Consider the following 25,307-nt stretch of genomic DNA (forward strand, 5'->3'; position numbering starts at 1 on the left):
TTAAAAGCATGCAAGGTTTTTTTGTGTGAAGTGGTTAACTCAAATATTGGTATAATATAGATCAAGGTTATTAATGTTGATCACCTATGGTGCAAGTTAATCATTTTTTCCCCTCTGCATATAAACACAATGTGGAAGCAAAATATTGGAGATCAAACTGTTTTATATTTACACTTACATAAAGAGTTACAACATGTTTTACGTTAATATGCATATTGATTAATGTAAGATACTTTGATGTTTTGATATGAATGTGTTAACTTTTATGTACCTGTATTCATGTGGAGTATTGTGTGTAATATCACAAAGTGATTTTTCTCTCAGAATAAACATTTTAATTTACTTATTGGTTGTGTGAATACATTTCAATTATACCACCTTAAATTTTCACTGGGGTTGTACCCTTAAAGTACAGATTAGTACCTTTTAAGGCTGCTATGCTGTAATGATATACACAGGTACATTTCGGTCATTGCAGGTACACAAGTGTACCTTGATGGGTACAAATGGCTAGGGTACCAAACAGTACCTGCATTAGGGGTACATTATTGTACTTCAAAAGGGTACTGCCCCAGCGACAAGCATTTGTACCGTTTTAGGTACACACTGGTACTTCCATTTCTGAGAGTGTAGGCTTTTAGAAAATATATAGTTTAGATGGATTATATAGCTTTTCATGAATCACATAGGCTAAAATGTATCCGTCGTACACTTTTTCACCTACATAATATAGGATTAGATAGAGGCAAAGGACTGAAAGTGGGTGGGTCAAATCCCAACTCTTGCTATATCACATCTAGACAGTGGTGGACAGTAACGAAGTACATGTAATTCGTTACAATACTTAAGTAGCATATTGAGGTATCTGTACTTTACTTAAGTATTTATATTTGGTGAGACTTTGTACTTTAACTTCACTACATTTTTAAGTGAAAACTCGTACTTTTACTCCGTTACGTTTATGAAAACCCTCTCGTTCCATTTTGGCAAAACGAATCACGTGTCCAAACTGCGTCCTGCACGCACTTCAGTGCGGCCCACCGAGCATGCATTAGTTTAGATCTGGCCCGCCACGCACTTAGGCTATCATTGGCTTTTCGCTATTTTTTTTATTTTTTTTTATTTCCAGCAACGACGTTGTGGTTAACATTCCTGCAAACTAACACTCTTCTTAGAGAACGTGTACATTTACAATGTCAATATCAATGTTACATAGAGATGAAAGCCTACTCTTTGAAATCTCTATTGCAGCAAATCTAATGTGCGTGTTTGTACATAACGTTACTCATAACGTAATAGGGAACGTGTGAGCGTGCATGAAAGGGAGAGAGTGCATTGATAACTGATATCTCCGCTTTATAAAGGGCAGCCACTGAGTGGAGCCGGCAAGAGTCTTAAAGTGACAGTGTACCATTTATAAATGAATCAAACAGCATCATAGTTCTTAACAAATGTATTTTCTACAACAAAATTACTTTGTCATTATTATCATAATTGGGGGGGGGGGGGGGGGGGGGGGTGGCTAAGGACATAAATAAATAAATGTTCTTAATAAATGCTAGGGGGAAGGAAGTATTTGACCCCCTATGTAACCCTATGGGAATTTAACACAGGGGCAGGTAGATTTTTATTTTTAAAGGACAGCTATTTCATGGATCCAGGATAAATGCATCCTGATAAAGTTCCCTTGGCCGTTGGAATTAAAATAGCCCCACGTCATCATACCCTTCACCACAGCTAGAGATTGGCATGGTGCTTTTTCCAGTATAGGCCTATTAGCCTGTTTGATTTGCATTGAGCTCAATGAGAATCAAACAGGCTAATAGGCCTACTGGAAAAAGCACCATGGCAATCTGTTTGTTTGCAGTTTGATTTTTACTCATTTTTTTAATTAAGGCATTAAGATCAATTGTCAAATGATGATTTTATATTTCTCTTTTTAGGCAACTTTAGCATGGTATCAAATACATGTTCTCCCCACTGTAGATAGCTTCTAAGCAAATAGACAAATGTAAGAAACTATTTGAAGAGTGGCATTAGTATTTCACCTTATATAAGCTGATTTAGCAGGAGCTTTGATGTGAAAAGGATAAATTATAATTATAATTAAGCCATTAGAACCATAATTCATTGAAGTACTTTTACTTGTAATACTTAAGTACATGTGAAGGCAAATACTTTTATACTTCTACTTAAGTGAAAATTCAAAGTGGGTACTTTCACTTTTACTCAAGTCATATTTGACACAAGGTATCTATACTTTCACTTAAGTACATAATCAATGTACTTCGTCCACCACTGCATCTAGAGAGTATGGGCTTTTAGAAAATGTATGGGTTAGATAGCTGAATATACTTTACACAGCTGTTTTAGACCCATAACCAATAGCTGTCCATTGAAAATCAATGCATTTCAATGTAATGCAAAATACATTACAGCGAGGGTATAGTGATATGGAGGAAGTTGGGAGATATCTCAATGCACATTTTTATCACATCTAGAGTAAATAGACTTCTCAGAAAAATATATTTTAGGGTAATTAACCTGTTTTCTTTAATGATACCAGAACTATAATGATCGTATATGCCATGATATTTCAATTCGAAAGAGAGTGCATGTAGGTCCTACATAAGTATTGGGCCTAAATTCAGTTTTTTCAATTTGTCTGGAAGAAGATTTCTTTTCTGAACATTCTACAGTAGAAATGTAAACCGCCAACTTTAGAATTGTTAGAGTGTGTTGGTGTTTGCTGGGTCAGTGTGTGGAAGCAGTACAGTTAGGCTACAGAACAACAATGGCTGTTGTAGCGTCAAAAACAGATTACACCTTTTTACCTTTATACTTTGTTGTACAAATAGGGCATAAGGTCAGTGGTGGACGAAGTACATTGATTATGTACTTAAGTGAAAGTATAGATACCTTGTGTCAAATATGACTTGAGTAAAAGTGAAAGTACCCACTTTGAATTTTCACTTAAGTAGAAGTATAAAAGTATTTGCCTTCACATGTACTTAAGTATTACAAGTAAAAGTACTTCAATGAATTATGGTTCTAATGGCTTAATTATAATTATAATTTATCCTTTTCACATCAAAGCTCCTGCTAAATCAGCTTATATAAGGTGAAATACTAATGCCACTCTTCAAATAGTTTCTTACATTTGTCTATTTGCTTAGAAGCTATCTACAGTGGGGAGAACATGTATTTGATACCATGCTAAAGTTGCCTAAAAAGAGAAATATAAAATCATCATTTGACAATTGATCTTAATGCCTTAATTAAAAAAATGAGTAAAAATCAAACTGCAAACAAACAGATTGCCATGGTGCTTTTTCCAGTAGGCCTATTAGCCTGTTTGATTCTCATTGAGCTCAATGCAAATCAAACAGGCTAATAGGCCTATACTGGAAAAAGCACCATGCCAATCTCTAGCTGTGGTGAAGGGTATGATGACGTGGGGCTATTTTAATTCCAACGGCCAAGGGAACTTTATCAGGATGCATTTATCCTGGATCCATGAAATAGCTGTCCTTTAAAAATAAAAATCTACCTGCCCCTGTGTTAAATTCCCATAGGGTTACATAGGGGGTCAAATACTTCCTTCCCCCTAGCATTTATTAAGAACATTTATTTATTTATGTCCTTAGCCACCCCCCCCCCCCCCCCAATTATGATAATAATGACAAAGTAATTTTGTTGTAGAAAATACATTTGTTAAGAACTATGATGCTGTTTGATTCATTTATAAATGGTACACTGTCACTTTAAGACTCTTGCCGGCTCCACTCAGTGGCTGCCCTTTATAAAGCGGAGATATCAGTTATCAATGCACTCTCTCCCTTTCATGCACGCTCACACGTTCCCTATTACGTTATGAGTAACGTTATGTACAAACACGCACATTAGATTTGCTGCAATAGAGATTTCAAAGAGTAGGCTTTCATCTCTATGTAACATTGATATTGACATTGTAAATGTACACGTTCTCTAAGAAGAGTGTTAGTTTGCAGGAATGTTAACCACAACGTCGTTGCTGGAAATAAAAAAAAATAAAAAAAATAGCGAAAAGCCAATGATAGCCTAAGTGCGTGGCGGGCCAGATCTAAACTAATGCATGCTCGGTGGGCCGCACTGAAGTGCGTGCAGGACGCAGTTTGGACACGTGATTCGTTTTGCCAAAATGGAACGAGAGGGTTTTCATAAACGTAACGGAGTAAAAGTACGAGTTTTCACTTAAAAATGTAGTGAAGTTAAAGTACAAAGTCTCACCAAATATAAATACTTAAGTAAAGTACAGATACCTCAATATGCTACTTAAGTATTGTAACGAATTACATGTACTTCGTTACTGTCCACCACTGCATAAGGTGAATCCTGTTTTTTTTATTTGCATTATGACTCAGATGTGTGAGAAAGAGTAAGGATATGACCAATGACTAGGCTACTTGTGAAAGACTAATAACCCAACCGGCCCAAGTAAGGTACTAACATCATTATCAAGCAATGATGTCTGCTCTAAACCGTACTCAATAGATAGCCAGTTTAAGCTGTGGACTTCCCCAAGTTGTGCATGAACAATAGAAAGGACAAAAATAATATTCAGAGATGTAGCCTATGTATGAGAGAGCAGTTTCAGTTGTACAGTAGTACTACTACTACTACTACTACTACTACTACTACTATTACTAATAATAATAATAACTTGGATTTATATAGCGCCTTTCATGGTACCCAAGGTTGCTTAATAATTTAGGAGAGGGGTTAAGGGTCAAAGGACTTAGTGAAAATAAATGTTTTCAGGTGCTTTTTGAATATAGGCAGGGACGGGGCAGAACAGACATGGAGTGGTAGACTATCCCAGAGTGTGCGAGCATTGACAGAGAAAGCCCTGTCCCCAAAAGTCGGCAAACTGGTGCGGGGGGTGGCCAGCAGGTCCTTGTTATAGGACCGCAGGGAACGTGACTGAGTGTAGGGGATGGGGTGCAGGAGATCTGTGAGGTGAGAGTCCATGGAGAGATTTATATGTGAGTGGGAGGATCTTGTAGGTAGTGTGTGACTTGACTGGCAACCAATGGAGCTGTTGGAGGATGGGAGTGATATGCTGCCAGGGCTTTGTGTGGGTTAGAACCCTGGCAGCTGAGTTCTGGACATACTGGTGTCTGCTACGGGCCTTGGTGGGCAGTCTAGACAGGACACCATTGCAGTAGTCCAGGCGGGAGGTGATGAAGGCATGGATGAGTGTCTCTGTTACTGAATGTGTGAGCGAAAGCCGGAGTGAGATGCTTCTGAGGTGGTAGAAGGACTTGGTGACATTGTTCATGTGGGACCGGAAGGAGAGAGTGGACTAGGATAACACCCAGGTTGTGCTCCTTGGTAGATGGGGAAGTGTAGCAGCCATCCACGACCATGGCCAGGTCTCCAATTTTTCTGAGCAGTGGTGCAGGGGCCACCACCATGAGCTCTGTCTTATTACTGTTGAGTTTGAGGTTTGTGGTCATCCATGATTTGAGTTCCTGCAGGCAGTTGACAAGTTGTGTGGGTGGGAGATGGGAGGAGGGGTTTGTGCTGATATAAAGTTGAGTGTCATCGGCATAGCAGAGGAAGTTGAGTCCATGTTTATGGATAATATGACCTAGGGGTAACGTGTAAATGGTGAACAGCAGAGGACCAAGCACAGAGCCCTGAGCCCATGGTTGATGGCCATTTAGTTGGAGCCATTGAGAGTGATTAACTGTGTCCGGCCGGTGAACCAGGGCAGTGTTGTGCCACTAAGGCTGATGAGCTCAGAAAAGCAATGGAGAAGGATGGGAAACTGTGTCGAAAGCTGTAGAAAAGTCAAGGAGGATGAGGATGGTGATGAGGCCATTGTCGGCAGCAAGCAGTACGTCATTAGTGGTTTTAATGAGGGCAATATCAGTAATGGTGGATCCTGAAATCAGACTGGAGAGGTTCAAAGAGCTCATGGTGGGACAAGTGATGTTGAAGCTGGGCAGCCACTGCTCTTTCCAGGATCTTACTGATGAAAGGGAGGTAGGAGATTGGGCAATAGTTGTTGGGGTCATCAGGGTCTGAGCCTGGCATTTTGAGAGTGGGGATGCCTGCTGCCATTTTGAAGCTGGATGGTACCACACCAGAGACAAGAGATGCATTTATGGTGTTTTCAACTGGATGATGGAGAATGGGAATTGGTGGGTATTGGGTTACAGTAAGACTGCTGGTTGATGTCTTAGCTGAGGTGACCAGTTTTTCAACTTGGTCGGCATCCAGTGGAGAGAAGGCAGTTTGTAACTGAATTTATTTGAATTTGGAAGTTTGACTGGCAGAATACTGATGATGCAGTCAAGCCATTGCTCTCTCTCTTCCTCACATACACAAAACATGTTCTCTCATTTGTAAATGTTGGGAATTCAGGAATGGCTGAACTAAATTTAATGTATGAGGATTTCCTAATTTCTTCATATTTTGTGAATTCTGTTTATGTGACCCCCAAAGTGCAGTGTGGGCACAATCTTTCCTCTCTGGGCAGCCAGGTTTGCCTGCGTCTGCCTTTTTCTATGGCAAGATTGTGTTCACTGAGTCTGTATTGTCAATGATTTCCTGAGTTTAGGGTCTTTTACTGTGCTCAGGTAAGTAGCTGTTGTATATTCATGTTTGAGGGCCAAATAGCATTGTAATTTGGATTGTGTTTTGGTGACTTCTTTCCAATATGTAATGTATTCTTCCTTTTCACTGTTTATAATTTGGTTGGCTCCAATTTTTCTGACAATAAAGTTGTCCTGAGACTGAGTAATGTTGGTTGGTGTTATGTTACGGAGTCTAAGGACAAGTTGGCTTAATGCACTCTTTTCTATATTTTGTTCTTGGCATTTCAGGGCTAAATAGTGGAGTGAAAGGGGGTAGCTAATCTTTAAATGTTGCCAAAATGTAAGGGCTCTTTTCTGAATAGTAATAATTAAGTGGGTACTGATCTGCCCTGCATGCATTGTTTGGAGATTTCCTCTGTACTCGGAGGATGCTTTTACAGAACTCTGCATGCATGGCTTCAGTTGGGTGTTTGTCTACTTTGGGAAATTCATTGTGTGTTACTGGACCCCACACCTCAGAACCATATAGTGCGGTTGGTGCAATTACGCTTTGATAGCTCTAGTGTAGTTGATCATTTGATAGTGTTTCTCTCCCTCGCATGCACACACACACACACGCATGCTCGCTCACTCACTCACTCACTCACTCACTCACTCACTCACTCACACATACAAAACACACTTCACTCACTCACTCACTCACTCACTCACTCACTCACTCACTCATTCACTCATTCACTCACACATACACATACAAAACACACTTCACATATTCCCTCTCTCTCTCTCTGTCTTCTCTATTCTAGGATGTACAGTACAACAATCTGCAACCTGAAAGTAACAGAGAATCAATGATGTGCATGAGGCCTTTTCTTACTCAGCAACAGTGTGTGTGTGTGTGAGTGAGAGAGAGAAAGAGAGAGAGACAGAGGGAATACTGTATGTGAAGTGTGTTTTGTGTGCGTCTGTGTAAGAGAGAGAGAGAGAGAGAAAGAGAGTGTGTGTGTGTGTGTGAAGGAGAGAATGTGTTAGTGTATATGAGGTATGTGTGAGTATATGTGAGGAAGAGAGAAAGAGAGTGAGAGTGCAATACTGTGGCTTGATGTGGATCTGACTGTGGATTTGACTGTTCATCATCAGTATTCTGCCACTGTAAATTCCAAATTCAAATAAATTCAGTTACCAACTGAAGTATGGCTAATAGCCTACTTTTACAGTTTACAGCAGGCATCATTTCTTGATAATGATGTTACTTGGGCCGGTTGGGTTATCATGTCTAGTCTTTCAGTAGTAGTCTAGTAGCCTAGTCATTGGTCATATCCTTACTCATTCTCACACATCTGAGTCATAACGCAAATAAAAAACTGAATTTAGGCCCAATAGTTATGTATGATGAATGCAATGGCTAAAGTTCTGTGATTTCTTATAGCCTGTCAGCTTTTTATTCTCAAAATAACTATGAAAGATATATTGTTGGGAATCAGTGGTGTTATAAAAGTTGAAGGGGTCGGCCGTGTATGGGTATGTAAAACTCTTGCTGGCCTTTTGCTTTTGTTTATGCTAATACCTTGATGTGGCATCTGAATGTATTGTACCAAGTATACACTGACTTTTACCTGCTCTCCATTTTCCACTGTGCCTGTTCTTGCCTAGGACCAAGGACGCAGAGGACAAGACGGGTGTGTAGTATTGACTGAAATTATTAGTAAAGGTCATTTTTTATGGTTTAGGTCCAAACGGAGGGACCCTTCCAGCCTCAGCATCTCCAACACCTCCTGTCATACCTCCAGCCAAATGTGCTACATCTTCCTCAGTTAACCTTCTTGTAGGCTACTGTAGGTGTGCATGGTGTATGTCCAGCATCCTTTGCAGATTGTGTCTTTGGTTGTTCACACACAGTTGTTCAGATTTGGGAATCTGAAATGTTTTTCAGAATGTCTTTGAAAATATAAATGGGTGTTAACCCTCCTTTTTATATTGCAGTCTCACCATATCTCCCTTCCGCCTTTTCTGTGTGTATTCCTGTTCTTGTTGTTGTTAAAACACACTTGTTACACACATTGAAAATGTAATAAACAAATGTATTGAAAACTCAGTGCTTTCTTGAAACAGTTGATTGCTATTGAGTTACAATGTTATCGAAACAGTGGGTGTCCTGAACAAACTGTTGAACAAACTTAATTTCGAAGATACACACTTTTAACATTTTGGCTGTTATTTATTGTTCTTTGTTTATGCATTTTTATATGTTTATGGCTAAGTCTTAAAATATTACTAGGCTGTGTGGTGGCCATATTTAGGCTATTCCTTAAAATGATTAGTAAAATAAACGAATTAACAGATTGACTGCATTGATCTAACTTTTAACGTAAGCTGTTACTGGTTGCCCTTTATTATTTGCTAGATGTTTATGGCTTAGGCCTAGCCTACTCTTAAAATTGAAGGCTGTGTGTGTGGTAGGCCTAGTTAGGGTGGCCACCTTCATCTCATCAAAATAACTGGAGAGGACACTGAACATCTCAAATACCCACGGTAACATTGGATACAAAATACATACATTTCAACAATAAATGTATTCATGACGACAAACAGGCAAATTACGGAACCAGGAATGGAGCTGATGCCCAGAGGTAGGCTAAATGGCAGTGTCAGCTAGGCTATATTTCAGAACGATGTTTGCAGAGCAATTAAACTTGCAATATGTCATGGGTAGGCTACTAATGTAAACATGCTAACCCACGTCATAGCACTTCAAATTGAACTCGTGTTTGGTTTGTTTCGATGTTTCCCGTTATCATTGCTGTCTATCCCATAGAAATAACATGGCAGCGCCAGGGCTGTTTAGAACTGTTGTAGTAGCGTACATGAACCACGTGACCGCGCGGCGGCGACTTCAAAGAGTGTCGCAACTCTCTTTGCCCCCTTTTGGTGGTGTAGCCTATGATCGTCGTAAAAATAGTCCCTCCACCGCACTTTGCAGTAGGCTAGAAACAGTTTACGGCAGAAGGAACATGGCGGAAGATGAAAAAATATCGAACGCCCTGGAGCTTAGCAAGGTACATTATCTGTCTTAGAAGATGCGCTTTTGATGTCTTATGCTCGTATACGGATATTTTACATTATACTGTCCTCTGTGCAAGTGCGTCAGCTGCTGATAGTTCGAGGTGCCTTCGATCTCGTTATCCTGGTCTGTATTGCAGATGACGCTACGCTAACAGTGTCGAGTGCTAACGACGTTACATTGGTTGGTCACCTAACGTTAAATTAACTCCTGTACTAACGTGAATTCTCAATATAGATACACTAACGTTACTTTTATCCTATTGTATTGACCATTAAGGTTGTACCAGGGGCTATACCTTAAAACGCAGCATGCGCCATTAACGTTATCCCCCCCCCACTAACGTTATGAACCTAAACGCAGACACATTTATCAGTTTGATCTATTTTGCTGTAGTCAAAGCGTCTAGTAAACGAACGATTTTCTTTTCACCAGATCACCTTATTAGTCTAAAGGGCCGTTCACACCAAGAACGATAACGATAACTATAACTATAACCATAACAATAAAAGCGTCCACACTGGCCAACGATAAGAAAAGTCTCTCCTCATGTTAATGAATGTGATGGCTATTATGGGTTCTGATTGGCTGTTAGCTTTTTATCGTTCTCAAAATCGCTCTGAAAAGGGCCGTCGGCGTTCACACCAAGAACGATAACGATAACTATAAAAAAGTCTAAGATAAAGTAGACACGTTTCATGTTGCCAAGAGGTAGCTTAAATTGTATTAGCACCCAAGTAGTTTTAATGTAAAGGCCTTTACGCACCGAATTCAACAAGAAAGTGCAATACAATACGAAAAGTGTTCATGCTTATTTTTACTCTTAGTTGGCGCCTATTTTTGTTCACGACTGGCAGTGCCAGGTAGTGATGTGTCGGTCGCGAACAAATCAGTTCTTTCGAACGGGTCTTTAAAAAGAACGACCTGAACTAGTTTGCCGTTACACTTTTTCTTCGTTCGTCCCTTCGTTCGTGCCTTCCTTGCTGTCCACATCAACCTACCAGAGAGGGTTAAAGCGGAGCGAGAGGGCCCAACGTCCGACCATTTCCGCGTTCTATTATTGCAGGGGTGGGCAACTAATTTAGCCAAGGGGCCACATGAGACACTGGGACTGTTGCGGAGGGCCGGACCCAAAACGCCAAACTCAAGTCTGACCTCAGTTCTGTTCAATTCTATTCTGTTCTTGTACAACATTAAGTAAATCGTATGGTTTTGGTTACTAGGCCTACTAGTAAGAGTAGAGATGAAATGGTGAGGGAGACCAAGTAAAAACGGCAATCATAGCCTATATGTCCAGTATTTAAAATAAAGTAATTGTTTGACATTGACATGTTGTTTTTCAGTATACAAATAAAAAAAGCTTCTAATGCTAGGCCATGAAAATGTGATGGAGTCAGTAGGTAGCCTACAAACTTATCCCTGTGCCACCATTATTTCAAGCAATTTGTCAAAGACCATCTTTTAAATTAACTCTACAGAATTAGACTATGAAAATGTGGAGCAGAAAATAGTAGGCTAGTTAATCAACATTCACGAACGAATTTTGAGAATTAAGGCTATGTGTTTGCTTTAACTTTATACAAAAGACTGTGATTGGTCAAACTCGCCCTGTGTGTTCAGCCGGCTGCTTCAAGCAACCTGTGGGTAGTAGGCTATACTACAGTAGGCTACTAATTCGCTGACAAAAGCTTTGCAGATAAACTCATATCAGATAAAAACATATTTTGGTTACAATGACGTTGTTATCCGATTTTAAACTGTCTATCTGTCAGTACTGTTTTGAAATCAACACTTCCTATCGCCACCAATCAGCCGCAGCATTCTGACTACTGCGGTGGTCGGCGACGCAGACACCGGAGACACAACTCGGAGGGTTTTTGCGCCGATGTAAAGACAACTGCATTTATCGACGCAAAACGTTATTCACCAGCACATCGGTGAGGGTGTTCACGTCGTATGCATCCACACACGCACAGACGTATGGGCGTAAAAATAGCAGTCACTTTCAAAATAAAAGCAACGATGGTGATTTGCGTGCATTATCTCTATGCTAGGGGCTTGACTGCTGTTTTTTCACGGACCTTACGCGGGCCGGTCAGGGAAAGCCCGCGGGCCGTATGTTGCCCAAGCCTGTATTATTGCAAGGGGGTTGGGAGTAGTGATGGATTTTATCGTTCGCGGTGATGACACAGTTCGCGTCGTTCAGTTCACCAAGATGATTCGTTCTTATAGTTCGTTCGTACGTTCGTTCAGTTGTATTTCCGGTATAATTAATTCAGCGGTGAATCATGGAATGAACAGTTCTCAGCTCCTCGTTCACAAACGATCGTACAAACGGTCAGCAGTTAAAGGCAAATATATTATGTGTACTCTTTGACAACACAACAGCCTAGCACTGTTGTATGCCTTGACATTAAATTGACACTGAAGGTTGGCTGGATAAAGTAGGCTAGATTATGGCTAGATCAGCTATTATTTTAAAAAACGTGTTGATTAATAAATAAACAATCCAATATTCTGACAAGCATTAAAGGCTTGGCAGAACGTGTATATTAGGGGTGGATCGGTACAAAAATGTCACGGTTCGGTACGTACCTCGGTTTTGGACCCTACGGTTCGGTACATTTTCGGTACAGTGCAGGAAAAAAAACATGATCAAAAGGCAGCTTTTTATCCTCAAATGCAGCTTTTTATTATTTAAATTCCCAGCTGAGATAGCTGCAACTTTCTGTAAAACAAGTGAACAAGCACCACATTGTCATATATTGACATGAAAGGAATATATTGATGGGTGCATCAGTGCCACACATGGCCTTTAACATAAGCTTACAATACACAAGTGCCCTTTTACATTCACATAGCTCAGTGAACATGAGCTGTAGGCCTCACAGATCACAACATAACATTTTTGCATTTCACATTAATCAGCTATGTTCAGCTGTGTGTATTGTGCTCATTCAATTTAACATTTTAACATTAACATCTGCATTTGCCATCACCAACTGTACAGCTTTATTCAATTTTAAGGTTTTTCTTCAAAAAAACAGCAGTGAGCAGTGACAGTCAGGAAACTCTCGGTTGCCCGAGAAGTCCACGAATCCGTAGTGAGTGCAACCGAATGTGCCGCTTTTAATTCCTGTTCCACAATGCCTCTCGTTCTGTTATACAGTGCTGGCACTACCGATTCCCTTACACTTTTGCGGGAAGGAGGAGTGTAGCGGGGTTCAAGCACATGTAGTAGATATCTGAATCCTGCCTCTTCTCCCGTGGAATATGGGCGCATAGAAGATGCGACGTAAATTCCAATGGCTTCCGTGATTTTCTTTGCTCTGGATGTACTCGTGTCAAGGGGCTGTTGTAAGACATTTGGGAGACGTAATTGAACAGTTTTCTTCCGTCTCGTCCCGGTGACAGGGATATCTGGGTGGTGTCGCTTGATATGTGCTAGCATGTTTGAAGTGTTCCCACTCGAGTAATTGAAACCTGTCGAACAACGACGGCAGACGGTCCTTGTTTTGTCAACCACCCGCTCTCCATCGCTATTATATATCACGGGGAACCCGAAGTTATCCCACACTATTGACTTCAATGATGATGGTGGGTCTTCTAACTCTTCGCCACTCGCCATGGTTAGCACTCTCTCGCAACATCAAACGAACAATGTTAGGCTACCTTCCCACAGAGTACAGTTTGTATTAAGAGGTGGAGATTGCTACCTAGACCAGAGATTGTTTGCCTAGACCAATCAATAGCCATGTTTACACGCACGGACCAATCAGAGCTTACAGGTGGCAGTAGTTAAATAGGTCCTGAAGGAAACTCTTGCGAAATAACAGTTCCGCGTTCAGAGCAATATTAAACTTCTGTAACGAAGTATTCTGCGTGGCAATGCGCGTGCCGAACCGTGACCCCCGTACCGAAATCAGTTCGATACGAATACATGTACCGACCCGGGCCTAGAGTATATTAATAAAACGGTTTCAAGCCCCCATTTAGGCAACAGAGCCATAAAAAGAGCATCTGCTGTACAGCCAACAAGGCAAGAACGAGTGACTGACTGAACCAGAGACCTGCACCTTGCCTGCTGCAAGCTAGTGAGCTATGAACGAGATGAACGATGAACGTTAGTAGCTCATGTTTTGACATACACGTAGTCACTGTTGATTAAAAGTGCACATATGAAGTTGAAGTTGTAGCTATTTGTATGGTTTTGAACTACCATGGCCATGTACAATCCACCACTAATATCAAAGATCCTTCATTACCCCACGTTAACACTCTGCTAATATAGCTAGCAACCAAGTTTCTGCCACTCGCGAAATACATTTGTTTTCTTTCATGGAAACGGTTGCTATGCTTTCCTGCCTCTCATTGACTAATTCGATGAGAACGTCTTAGAATCAGTACAGACAACATTTATGATTGGTTTGGCACAGCAGCAGTAGGTTGATGTGGACACAGCAACGAAGGCACGAATGAAGAGACGAACGAAGAAAAAGTGTAACGTGAACTAGTTCAGGTCGTTCTTTTTAAAGACCCGTTCGATAGAACTGATTCGTTCGCGACCGACACATCACTAGTTGGGAGGGAATCCCCATTTATACAGACCAGAGTAAGCCCTCGCTGCATTAATGTCTATGGGAGACTTGTGGAATGTTATCAATAAATTGGTCATTATGGCTTTCTGGATTTGTTGACGGTATTTTGGAATATTTTGTCATAATCTGTAAGTTCTTCCGATCATTTCAAGCCTAGTAGTGTAATTTTTTGTGTATGGATTTGTTAAGAAAATAACTTAATATCAGACCATGCTGCTGCTGGTTACTGTCTGGTTGCTAGCTAGCTAGCTAGCCGCCTAGCTAAGGTAACATTTTAAACGGAGCAGTGTAATTTCTTTGAAGTGACAACTACCTGAACTAGAAAATGTAATTCCATGGAAGGAATTACCATTGCATGTAAATGTAAAAAGGTTGCTGTGTAAAACATTGTATTAGTTAAAAAGACAACATACAGTATGACACAATAAGAATAGATGAATAACAATAACCCAATTACAGTTCCACTGAAATTACTTGGAAACCCACATTTAAAAAGTGATTCATGAAAATGCATTAAAATTGTGGACAGTATTTTGGAAAATAACTCTTCATTTATTAACTTCACTTAAAACGCTGGGTGAAGATCGGTGTCGCGTAGGCTGCTCTGTCGAGATGGCTAAAAGCCCTTGCAGCCTACCCGACGTTAAACCTAGCCTGGAGCAAGTTTGGTTGTCGTTTGCTAAATACAGTGTTAGATTTACGTTGACGTTAGGTTAGATTGTCTTTAGCTGTTGATAACGTTACCGAGAGCAAACCGGTTACTGTAACGATATAAACAAATCAAGTAATGAGTAGCCTAACAGGAGACAAGACGATAACGTCCTGGTTTACAGCAGCTATGGCATGGTAGAATGTTTTCATAGCTGTTTGCAGCTACAGCTTAATGAGTAGACATAACATTCAGGTTGCAGCAGTGGCATGGCTTTAGTTTGGATCACAGAGCCTTGATTACTGACAGCTGAGCACTGACGTAACAATCCATCTTTGCCGCCAAAGGGTCTCAATGTAAACTCTATGGGAATTTTAAACTCTTTTATCGTAAATATCTCAACAAGTATGAAGTTCACAAATGTCAAAAATACAATCGTCAAATCTCCGTTACAAGATCTTTGTAGGAGTGCTTGAATGACGTCAAACGGTTAAGTGGTTTTAGCGTTATTATTGGTCGGAAGAAGAATAATTATCCCGATAATAATAATAAGAACAGGGATAACAGTACATTGCATTTACATGCAATGTAATAACATTAGAGACATTAGTTAACCATATGAGCCCTAAGCTGTTTTAAGCTCGGTTAACAGACTAATTAAATTATTCATTCCGTGTCCTATAAAATGATTCATTGGTATCATGCATGATTTTATTATTGAAATTATTTTTATTGGGTTATTGCATAAGTTTCCAAGCAATATTTACAAGGTCAACATTTTAAGTGATGGAAACCAATACTAACAAATGTTACAATATACATTGAAATCAATATATGAAAATAAAATAAAATAGATAAAATACCAGGAAATAGTACAATTAAATATAGAGAGAAGAAGCAAAAAGAACAAGAAGGGGGAGGGGGGAGGTGCAGGGCATAAATATACATTTATATGCTAGGTCTAAAGTTATTTTCTATATGTTCTATAAATGGCTGCCACACTTTTTAATTTTTTTTATCTGAGCCACCAAGGGAGCATCTCATTCTTTCTAATTTAAGATGTGCCATAACATCAGTCACCCAGCGTCCAAATGATGGTGGGTTAGCTGATTTCCAGTTGAAGAGGATGAGTCGTTTAGCCAGCAGAGATGAACAGGCTAATACTTCTGATTGAGCGGTTGTGAGTAAAGAGCCTAAAGGCGCAATCCCAAAAATACCAATCATGGGATCGGGGTCTACATCTTTATCAAAAACCTGTGTGTATGCATCAAAAATTGCAGACCAAAATGGACGGAGCTTAGAGCAAGCCCAAAACATATGATACAGCGTTCCTGCCTCCTGATGGCACCTAAGATATGTTGGATTGGAACCAGCATATATCTTAGCCAGTTTTGCTCTTGACAGGTGGAGTCTATGGCAGATCTTAAACTGCAGTACCCCATGCCTGATACGAATGGAAGAAGAGTGTATCTTCTGTATAGCATATTGCCAATTCACATCAAGGATTTCTCTTCCTAATTCCTCTTGCCACTGCTCCTTAATGTGGTTGAGGGAGGGTGTGTCTATAGCTTGAATTGTGTAATACAATCTAGAAACTAACCCTTTCCCAGATGGGTCATAGTCAAGGCATTCGTCGATCCAAACTCGAGCTGGTAAAGTTGGGAATGAAGAAAAGTTTTTTTTAACATAGTTTCTAACCTGCAAGTACCTGAAGAAATGTGACTGTGGAATTGAGTAATGTTGTACCATTTGCTGAAAGGTGATGAATACCATTAGAAAAAAAGTCATGAACACAACCCAGCCCCCTTTCAGACCATGTCCGAAATACTGGGTCCATCATAGATGGTGGGAAGCAAGGGTTTGCTGTAATTGGGCAGGCTGATAGGCTAGTTCTGTGCTTAAAATGCATCCTGAACTGGGACCAGATTTTGAGAGTGGCACTCACAATTGGATTGTTGGTGAGATGCTTTTTACTGTGAGGCAGTGGAGCGCATACCAACGTAGCTAAATGTATTGGAGAACTTGCATCTTGTTCCATCAATGCCCATTATAGGCTGGCTTTCTGAGGGGGACATCCAAAATAGAATCTTGTGCACATTAGTGGCCCAGTAAGAATTAATAAAATTTGGAAGACTGAGGCCTCCATCATTCTTGTGTCTTTGCAAAAATCCTTTCCTAATCCGTGGGACGGCCTTATTCCAGATAAAGGAGGATATAGCCTGATCTAGATCTTTAAAATATAATTTGGGAATGAATACAGGTAGTGTTTGAAACAAAAACAGAAACTTGGGTAAGACAGTCATTTTGACAGAATTAATACGCCCAGCCAGAGAAAAGGGTAAGGTTGACCAACGGGACAGGTCACTTTTAGTTTTATCTATCAAGGGTTTAAGATTCTTGTTATATAAATCCTTATAGTTACTGTCACTATGATACCCAGATAAGTAAAGCTGTCGCGCACCACTCGGAATGGATATGAGCCCAGAGACATCAGCCTAGACTGTTTGTTCATGGGGAAAATCAAGCTTTTTGTCAAATTGACTCTATAGCCAGAAATCTTGCCCAAGTCTGCAATAATTTGCAACACAGCTGGAATAGAGGCGCTTGGGTTTGATAGAAAAAGCACTGAGTCATCAGCATATAATGATACCTTATGTGTAATACCCCCCCTTACTATACCAAAGACTTCAGGTGAGCTCCTAAGAGCAGTTGCAAGTGGCTCAATAGCAATATCGAAAAGAAGAGGGGACAATGGACAACCTTGTCTGGTTCCTCTACAGATGGGGAAGTAGTCAGACAGAATTCTATTGGTTCGGACAGCTGCCTGAGGAGCAGAATATAACACTTTAATCCAAGTCTGAAAAGCTGGGCCAAAACCAAACTTGTCAAGCACCTTATATAGATAATTGTGCTCAACGCGATCAAACGCCTTCTGCGCATCCAGTAAGACAAGTATTTCTGGAGAAGGTGATAACTCAGATGTATAGAGCAGATTGAGCATTCTTCGCACATTACTGAATAAATGTCTACCAACCACAAACCCTGTCTGATCAGTATGTATAAATTTAGGCAAGACTGACTCCAGTCTAGAAGCTAATATCTTTGTAAGAATTTTATAATCACACCCTAGTAGACTCAATGGTCTATAGCAGTGGTTCTCAAACTGTGGTACGCGTACCACTGGTGGTACGCGGGCTTCCTCTAGTGGTACGCCGGGAGTTTCCGAGATTTAACGTGAGCGATAGCTAAACTGCACAGTGATGGCAAGCGAAGGGAGGAGGTAAATGAAGTTATTATTTTGCTGTCACTTCGTTGGTTTTATGGCCTAGTAGGTTGTATTTGGTATCTATGGATAGCTCTAGCTCTCCTCTTTCATCCGACATGCGTTCCATATCTCTCTGATAGCGATTTCACGAGTAGGCTAAATCAAACGAGAGTAATGGTAGCCAAAGCTATGACATTATTATTAGTTTGTCACTTCGTCTGTTTTTATAACACAAAAGGATCGATGTCTTTGGTATCAATGGAAAGCTCTGTTTATCCTCTTTCATTTGATATGCGTGTCATATCTGTGCGATGGATTCGCGAGTAATTTAAGCGAGAGTCCTGGATACGCGGGTGAACGCAGAGCAATATAGACTGTAAATAAGATATACTTTGATTTAACTTTAATTTTATTTTCATACTTGATCGAACAGACAAGTATCTAGTTTCGTTGGAAAGCCCCGGTTCTGCTCTTTCATGCAATATAGGTCTCATCTCGCTGTGACGAATAATCGCGGAGCAATGTAACAGAGAAGAATGGGTGTGTTTTTTGACGCACTTTGCGTCCGTCGGGCTCATATGACCTTCAGTGCAGTTTTAGTGCAGTAACATCACAGTTATTAACATTGTCACTCGATGAGTATCAAGTGTGTAAGTGCAGTTGTGGCTTTGAATAACAGTAAATAATAAAAAGGCTAAATGTTTGGAATAAAAATGGCCCTCTGTTTATTAGATACGCATTGTAGTGAAATTTATTTAACATTTCTTAATGCTACTAATAATGGTGGTACTTGGAGAGACAAATGTTTTCTGAGGTGGTACTCATTGGGAAAAGTTTGAGAACCACTGGTCTATAGGATTCGCATTTGGAAGGGTCTTTCTTTCTTAAGAAGTACAGATATTGTAGCTTGGGCCATCGTTGTGGGCAGAGTTTTATTCTCAAAACACTCACCAAACACTTCTAGTAAAAAGGGTGCTAACTTCGCTGCAAATGTCTTATAAAATTCGACGGGAAAATTGTCTGGTCCTGGGGCTTTACCAGATTTCAGACGTGTGATTGCATTAAGAATTTCCTCTACAGAGATGGGTTGATCAAGAGCTAGACTATCCGTTTCCTCAACACCTTTCAACTCCAGAGCATCTAACCACTGGGTTATTGTGCTGTCGGTGGCAGAGTCCAAAGTGTCCTTATAAAATTGCATTGCAAAGTTTTGCAAATTGCAAAGTCCTTATAAAATTGCATAAATTGGCTGTTCATTGTCCTCTGATCACAGGTGACCTTCCCATCAGGCATTGCTATTTCTCTAATTAGATTTTCAGATTCAGATTTTCTTAGCTGATGACTCAATAACTTGCCTGCACACTCACCATGCTCGTAATGCTCACAACGGGATCGTAGATGTAAATCCTGAGCCTGACTGGCTGACATGATGTCGTATTCTGTTTGCAAAAGGAGCCTCTCCTTGAAGAGCTCAGGTGGTGCTGGATTTTCTCAAGCAATTCAGTTTGGCGTGCTGATAATCTCTTATTCTCACTAGCTGTATACGAAATGATAATACCTCTAATGTACGCCTTCATAGTCTCCCATAATGTGCATCTGCTTATCTCTGGAGAGTCACTAGTTTGTAAAAAGAAATCAATTTGGACAGCTAGATAGTTCACAAAATGTTTATTTGAGAGTAGACGTGGGTTTAAGCGCCACACACACTGCGGAAAGACATGATCCGGGAAGCAAAGTGCCATACTAACTGGGCTATGATCTGATATAACAATGGCTTCATAGCTAACTGTACTGAGCAGGGAAATTAATGCATCATCCAATAGAAAGTAGTAGGGCTGCAGCTATCGATTCTTTTTGTAATCGATTAATCTAGCAGTTTATCGATCGATTAATCGATGAATCTGATAAAAAAAAAAATGCATTTTTAAACAACCAAAACAAATCATGCATAACGAGGTATTCATTCCAAATCCAAAATATGGCTCCAAAACTAAACCCATTTAAGTGCCAGTGACAATAATTACAGTACAATACAGTTAAATCAACGTATTGTAAAACATGGATAACATGTAAAACTGTAAATACAAACTTAAATATAGCCGCAAGCGGCGATGGCGGGCCCGAGCACCTGCGGTGCGGACCCGTGACATTTCGGAATCTATCAAAGCAACATGTGTGGGTTGGTGTGCATGTGCATGAGCAACACACATGCCCACTAAATGTGGTTAATTTTCGTGAATGTATGTGTCAACCACAAGAGACAACACGCTAGGTGGCGCTATAGAGTCCCTAAGCCACACCCTAGGCCTGAGCTCCGTCTCTGACTAGCGATAGCAATACGAAAAAAGTCCACTAAATTTGGTTCATTTTCGTGAATTATGTGTCAACCTCAACAAACTATACACAAGTTGGCGCTATAGAATCCCTAAGCCACACCCTAGGCCAGAGCTCTGTCTCTGACTAGTGATAGCAATAACACACAAGCCCACCAAATTTGGTTCATTTTCTTCAATGTACTGTATGTGTCAACCACAACAAACAATGTGCTAGGTGGCGCTATAGAGTCCCTATGCCACACCTTGGGCCAAAGCTCTGTCTGACTGGCAGTAGCAATAACACACAAGTCCACCAAATTTGGTTCATTTTCGTGGATGTATGTGTCAACCACAACAGACAACGTGCTGCTAGGTGGCGCTATAGAGTCCTTAAGCCACACCTTAGGCCAGCGCTCTGTCTCAGAGTAGCAGTAGCAATTCCACATGTAGCTGCCAAATTACAACCAAATTAGTCACTGTTTTCTGCCTATAACACCAACTTCCTGTTTCTTTAATAAGACGCCATAATTCAAACCTTCGCCATTTCAATATACTTTTGAAATTCAAAAATCTGGTCGCAATTTCTCTTGGGCAACCCCTCACGATCATTTTACTGCTGAAATGACATGATTTCGATAAACCGTCTAGGAGGAGTGTTTCAAAATACATGATGTGCAAAAATCATAATCATAATCATAACTCAAATTCTTCTAATATTTACTATAGAGTATAAATGTAAAAGTTGTTCAGATTAATAGAACACACATGCCCACCAAATCTGGGCCATTTTCGTGAATGCGTGTGTCAACCACAACAGAGAGCGCGATAGGTGGCGCTATAGAGTCCCTGAGCCACACCCTAGGCCAGAGCTCAGTCTCTGAGTAGTTTTACCAATTCCACACGTATCTGCCAAATTTCAAGAGTTTTAGAGCATGCCAAGTTGGTGAAAAAGGGCCAAAAGGCCGTGGGACAGGTAAGGAGGAAAAAACTATAATAATAATAATAATAATAATAATAATCTGAGCAAAAACAATAGGGCCTTGCACCTACGGTGCAGCCACTTTCAGTGGCCGCACCTCGGTGCTCGGGCCCTAATAATCTGAGCAAAAACAATAGGGCCTTGCACCTACGGTGCAGCCACTTTCAGTGGCCGCACCTCGGTGCTCGGGCCCTAAATATAGCCGCAAGCGGCGATGGCGGGCCCGAGCACCTGCGGTGCGGAGACATGTGACATTTCGGAATCTAACAAAGCAACATGTGCGTGTTGGTGGGCATGTGCATGAGCAACACACATGCCCACCAAATTTGGTCAATTTTCCTGAATGTATGTGTCAACCACAAAAGACAACACGCTAGGTGGCGCTATAGAGTTCCTAAGCCACACCCTAGGCCAGAGCTCTATCTCTGACTATCGATAGCAATAACGCACAAGCCCACCAAATTTGGTTCATTTTCGTGAATGTGTGTGTCAACCACAACAGACAATGCGCTAGGTGGTGTTATACAGTCCCGAAGACACCCTTGGCCAGAGTGCTGTCTCTGAATAGCTATAGCAATAACACATGCCAACCAAATTTGGTTCATTTTTGTGAATGTATGTGTCAACCACAACAGACAATGCACTAGGTGGCGCTATAGAGTCCCTAAGCCACACCCGAGGCCAGAGCTCTGTCTCTGAATAACTATAGCAATAACACACATGCCCACCAAATTTGGTTAATTTGGGTGAACGTACACAGACAATGCGCTAGGTGGCGCTATAGAGTCCCTAAGCCACACCCTAGGGCAGAGCTCTATCTCTGACTATCGATAGCAATAACGCACAAGCCCACCAAATTTGGTTAATTTTCGTGAATGTGTGTGTCAACCACAACAAACAATGCGCTAGGTGGCGTTATACAGTCCCGAAGACACCCTTGGCCAGAGTGCTGTCTCTGAATAGCTATAGCAATAACACATATGCCAACCAAATTTGGTTCATTTTTGTGAATGTATGTGTCAACCACAACAGACAATGCACTAGGTGGCGCTATAGAGTCCTTAAGCCACACCCGAGGCCAGAGCTCTGTCTCTGAATAACTATAGCAATAACACACATGCCCATAAAATTTGGTTCATTTTGGTGAATGTACGTGTCAACCACAACAGACAATGCATTAGGTGGCGCTCTAGAGTCCCTAAGCCACACTCTAGGCCAGAGCTCTGTCTCTGACTACCGATAGCAATAACACACAAGCCCACCAAATTTGGTTAATTTTGGTGAATGTTTGTGTCAACCACAACAGACAACGCACTAGGTGGCGCTATAGAGTCCCTACGCCACACCCTCTGCCAAAGCTCTGTCTCTGACTAGCCATAGCAATAACACACAAGTCCACCAAATTTGGTTCATTTTGGTGAATGTACGTGTCAACCACAAAATATAATGTGCTGCTAGGTGGCGCTATAGAGTCCCAAAGCCACACCTTAGGCCAGAGCTCTGTCTCTGACTAGCTGAAGCAATTCCACATGTAGCTGCCAAATTACATCCAGTTCATAATCTTTTTTCTGCCTATAACACCAACTTCCTGTTTCTCAATAAAACACCATAATTCAAACCTTCGCCATTTCGATATACTTTTGAAATTCAAAAATCTGGTCGCAATTCCTCTCGGGCAACCCCTCAAGATCATTTTAGTTCTTATATGACATGATTTCGATAAACCGTCTAGGAGAAGTGTTTCAAAATACATGATGTGCAAAATTCATAATCATAACCATAACTCAAATTCTTCGAATATTTGCTATAGAGTGTAAATGTAAAAATTGTTTAGATTAATACAACACACATGCCCACCAAATCTGGGCCATTTTCGTGAATGCATGTGTCAACCACAACAGACAGCGTGATAGGTGGCGCTATAGAGTCCCTGAGCCACGCCCTAGGCCAAAGCTCTGTCTCTGAGTTTCGATTGCAATTCTACAAATGGCTGCCAAATTACAAGAGTTTTAGAGCATGCCAAGTTGGTGAAAAAAAAAAAACAGGTAAGACGGAAAAAGAATAATAATAATCTGAGCAGAAACAATAGGGCCTTGCACCTACGGTGCAGCCACTTTCAGTGGCCGCACCTCGGTGCTCGGGCCCTAAATAGTAAAGGCCAGGGTAGGTGTGGTCGGAGCGGTGTGAGGTTGATGGAATTAGCAACTCAGAAAAAGGATGAATGAGGATGGGTATTTATTTTTCCCAATTAAGGCCCAAAGGGCAAAAATAAAGAAATTGTAACAAAAGTAAAAATATCAAAATAAATACTTTTGCTAAACCAAATAAACTGACTTGACAGTCAAAACAATATGAATTCAATCAAGGCTCAAAAATAACAATCAACTACACAGACTAATTGAACTAGTCAATAAAATAGCAGAGTATCGTAAGACTTAGGCCTACGTCTCAACAGCAAGCACCCCCCTATCAGACTGAACAAACCAATTTAAATACTCCTGAACGCACCCCTCAAATTGGACCAAGTAATAGGCTATAGGCGAAATCTCAGCAGGGGTGGTTGCAGACAATAAATATAAATAAGCTTAGAACAGCCCAAAACAACATTCCAAAGAACTAGAAAATACAAGGAACTAGTAGGAACTAGGAGTTACTCCTACTCGCCCCGTCACACACCTCTGTCGCCATCGCGCCAACTAAATTCAGAATGTATGACGCGCTGGTGTGCTTCCATAGGAATTTAACGAGGCTTCGAGGCAGATGTTTTGCCTCGAGGAATTTTCATAATCGAGTTACTCGAGTAACTCGACGAATCGTTGCAGCCCTAGAAAGTAGTCTATCCTGGAATATGATTGGTGTACATGGATCAGTAACTCCATATGCCTGTATGAAATAATTGACTACCTGGGCCGCCTTGCTCGTAGGCCTAGTAGTAAGCCTGGAGCGATCTAGATCTGGATTCAAAACACAATTGAAGTCACCCCCCAGAATCAATCTATGTGTCTCTAGAGCTGGAAGTTGGGAGAGAACGTGTTCAAAAAAATCATCCCAGTTGGGTGCATATACATTACCCAATACCACTGGAATGCCATATGGGCAATTCCATATCAGTTGGAACAGGTCCGACACCATGGTCCTCAGTTTTTCCTGATTTTTGGTCCAAATGTTCCTCCATGTCTCATTAGAAGAAAACCAACATTTTAGCTGGGTATCTTGTTTAGTTTCTGAGATATGGCTCTTCAAATGTGGTTAGACACGTCCTTAAAAAAGGCTGAAAATCCTGTATTTAATGAGCACCACTTTTTTTTAAACCCCTCTCCTCTCTTAAGGCTACCATATTATTTTCTAAAAATTTGAACACTGGGGCAGTACCCTGTGTTGTTGTCCAAAAGCATAAAGGAATTACAGTCCTTCCCACCTTTGGAGACTTATTCATCGAAACAAACCCATATTTGTTTTGTTATGATACGCATCACAACATGGACATTCATTGAGCCACTTTAAATATGAATGCTAGATCAAAGACAATATTGCAAAGTGCATGATCTTGGAGAGCTGGCTAAAGGTACATCACGTGTAGTGAATTGTGCATTTTCAAGAAAGCAATGTAAGACCAGGAACATAACATTTGTGGTGAACTAAAAAACAAAAGCACTCCGAGAACGCATACCTCCACCAAGCGCCTCCTGGATCCAAATGGTGATCCGGATCACTCCCAAAATATAATAGTTTCTTCATTGGGTCATTACTGAAAATTTCACCGAAATCCAGCCTTACGTTTTTTAGTTATCTTGCTTAGAAACCAACAAACAAACCCAGATGAAAAACAAAAAAAAAACTTCCTTGTCTCGGCACG

At 40.7% G+C, this 25,307-nt stretch overlaps 1 protein-coding gene across 1 annotated transcript in view; it reads left to right on the forward strand.

The window, feature by feature from the left end:
• Positions 1 to 9,529: 9,529 nt before the first annotated feature.
• ubr1 (ubiquitin protein ligase E3 component n-recognin 1) overlaps positions 9,530 to 25,307 on the forward strand; it is a 144,131-nt gene continuing 128,353 nt past the window's right edge. Inside the window, exon 1 of the mRNA XM_062537372.1 lies at positions 9,530 to 9,640. Within this exon, the coding sequence (XP_062393356.1) occupies positions 9,596 to 9,640 (45 nt within the window). The 5' untranslated portion in view covers positions 9,530 to 9,595. The remainder of the gene's footprint in view (positions 9,641 to 25,307) is intronic.

The sequence above is a fragment of the Sardina pilchardus genome, chromosome 5 (genome assembly GCF_963854185.1).
Source record: "Sardina pilchardus chromosome 5, fSarPil1.1, whole genome shotgun sequence".
Classification (NCBI taxonomy): domain Eukaryota; kingdom Metazoa; phylum Chordata; class Actinopteri; order Clupeiformes; family Clupeidae; genus Sardina; species Sardina pilchardus.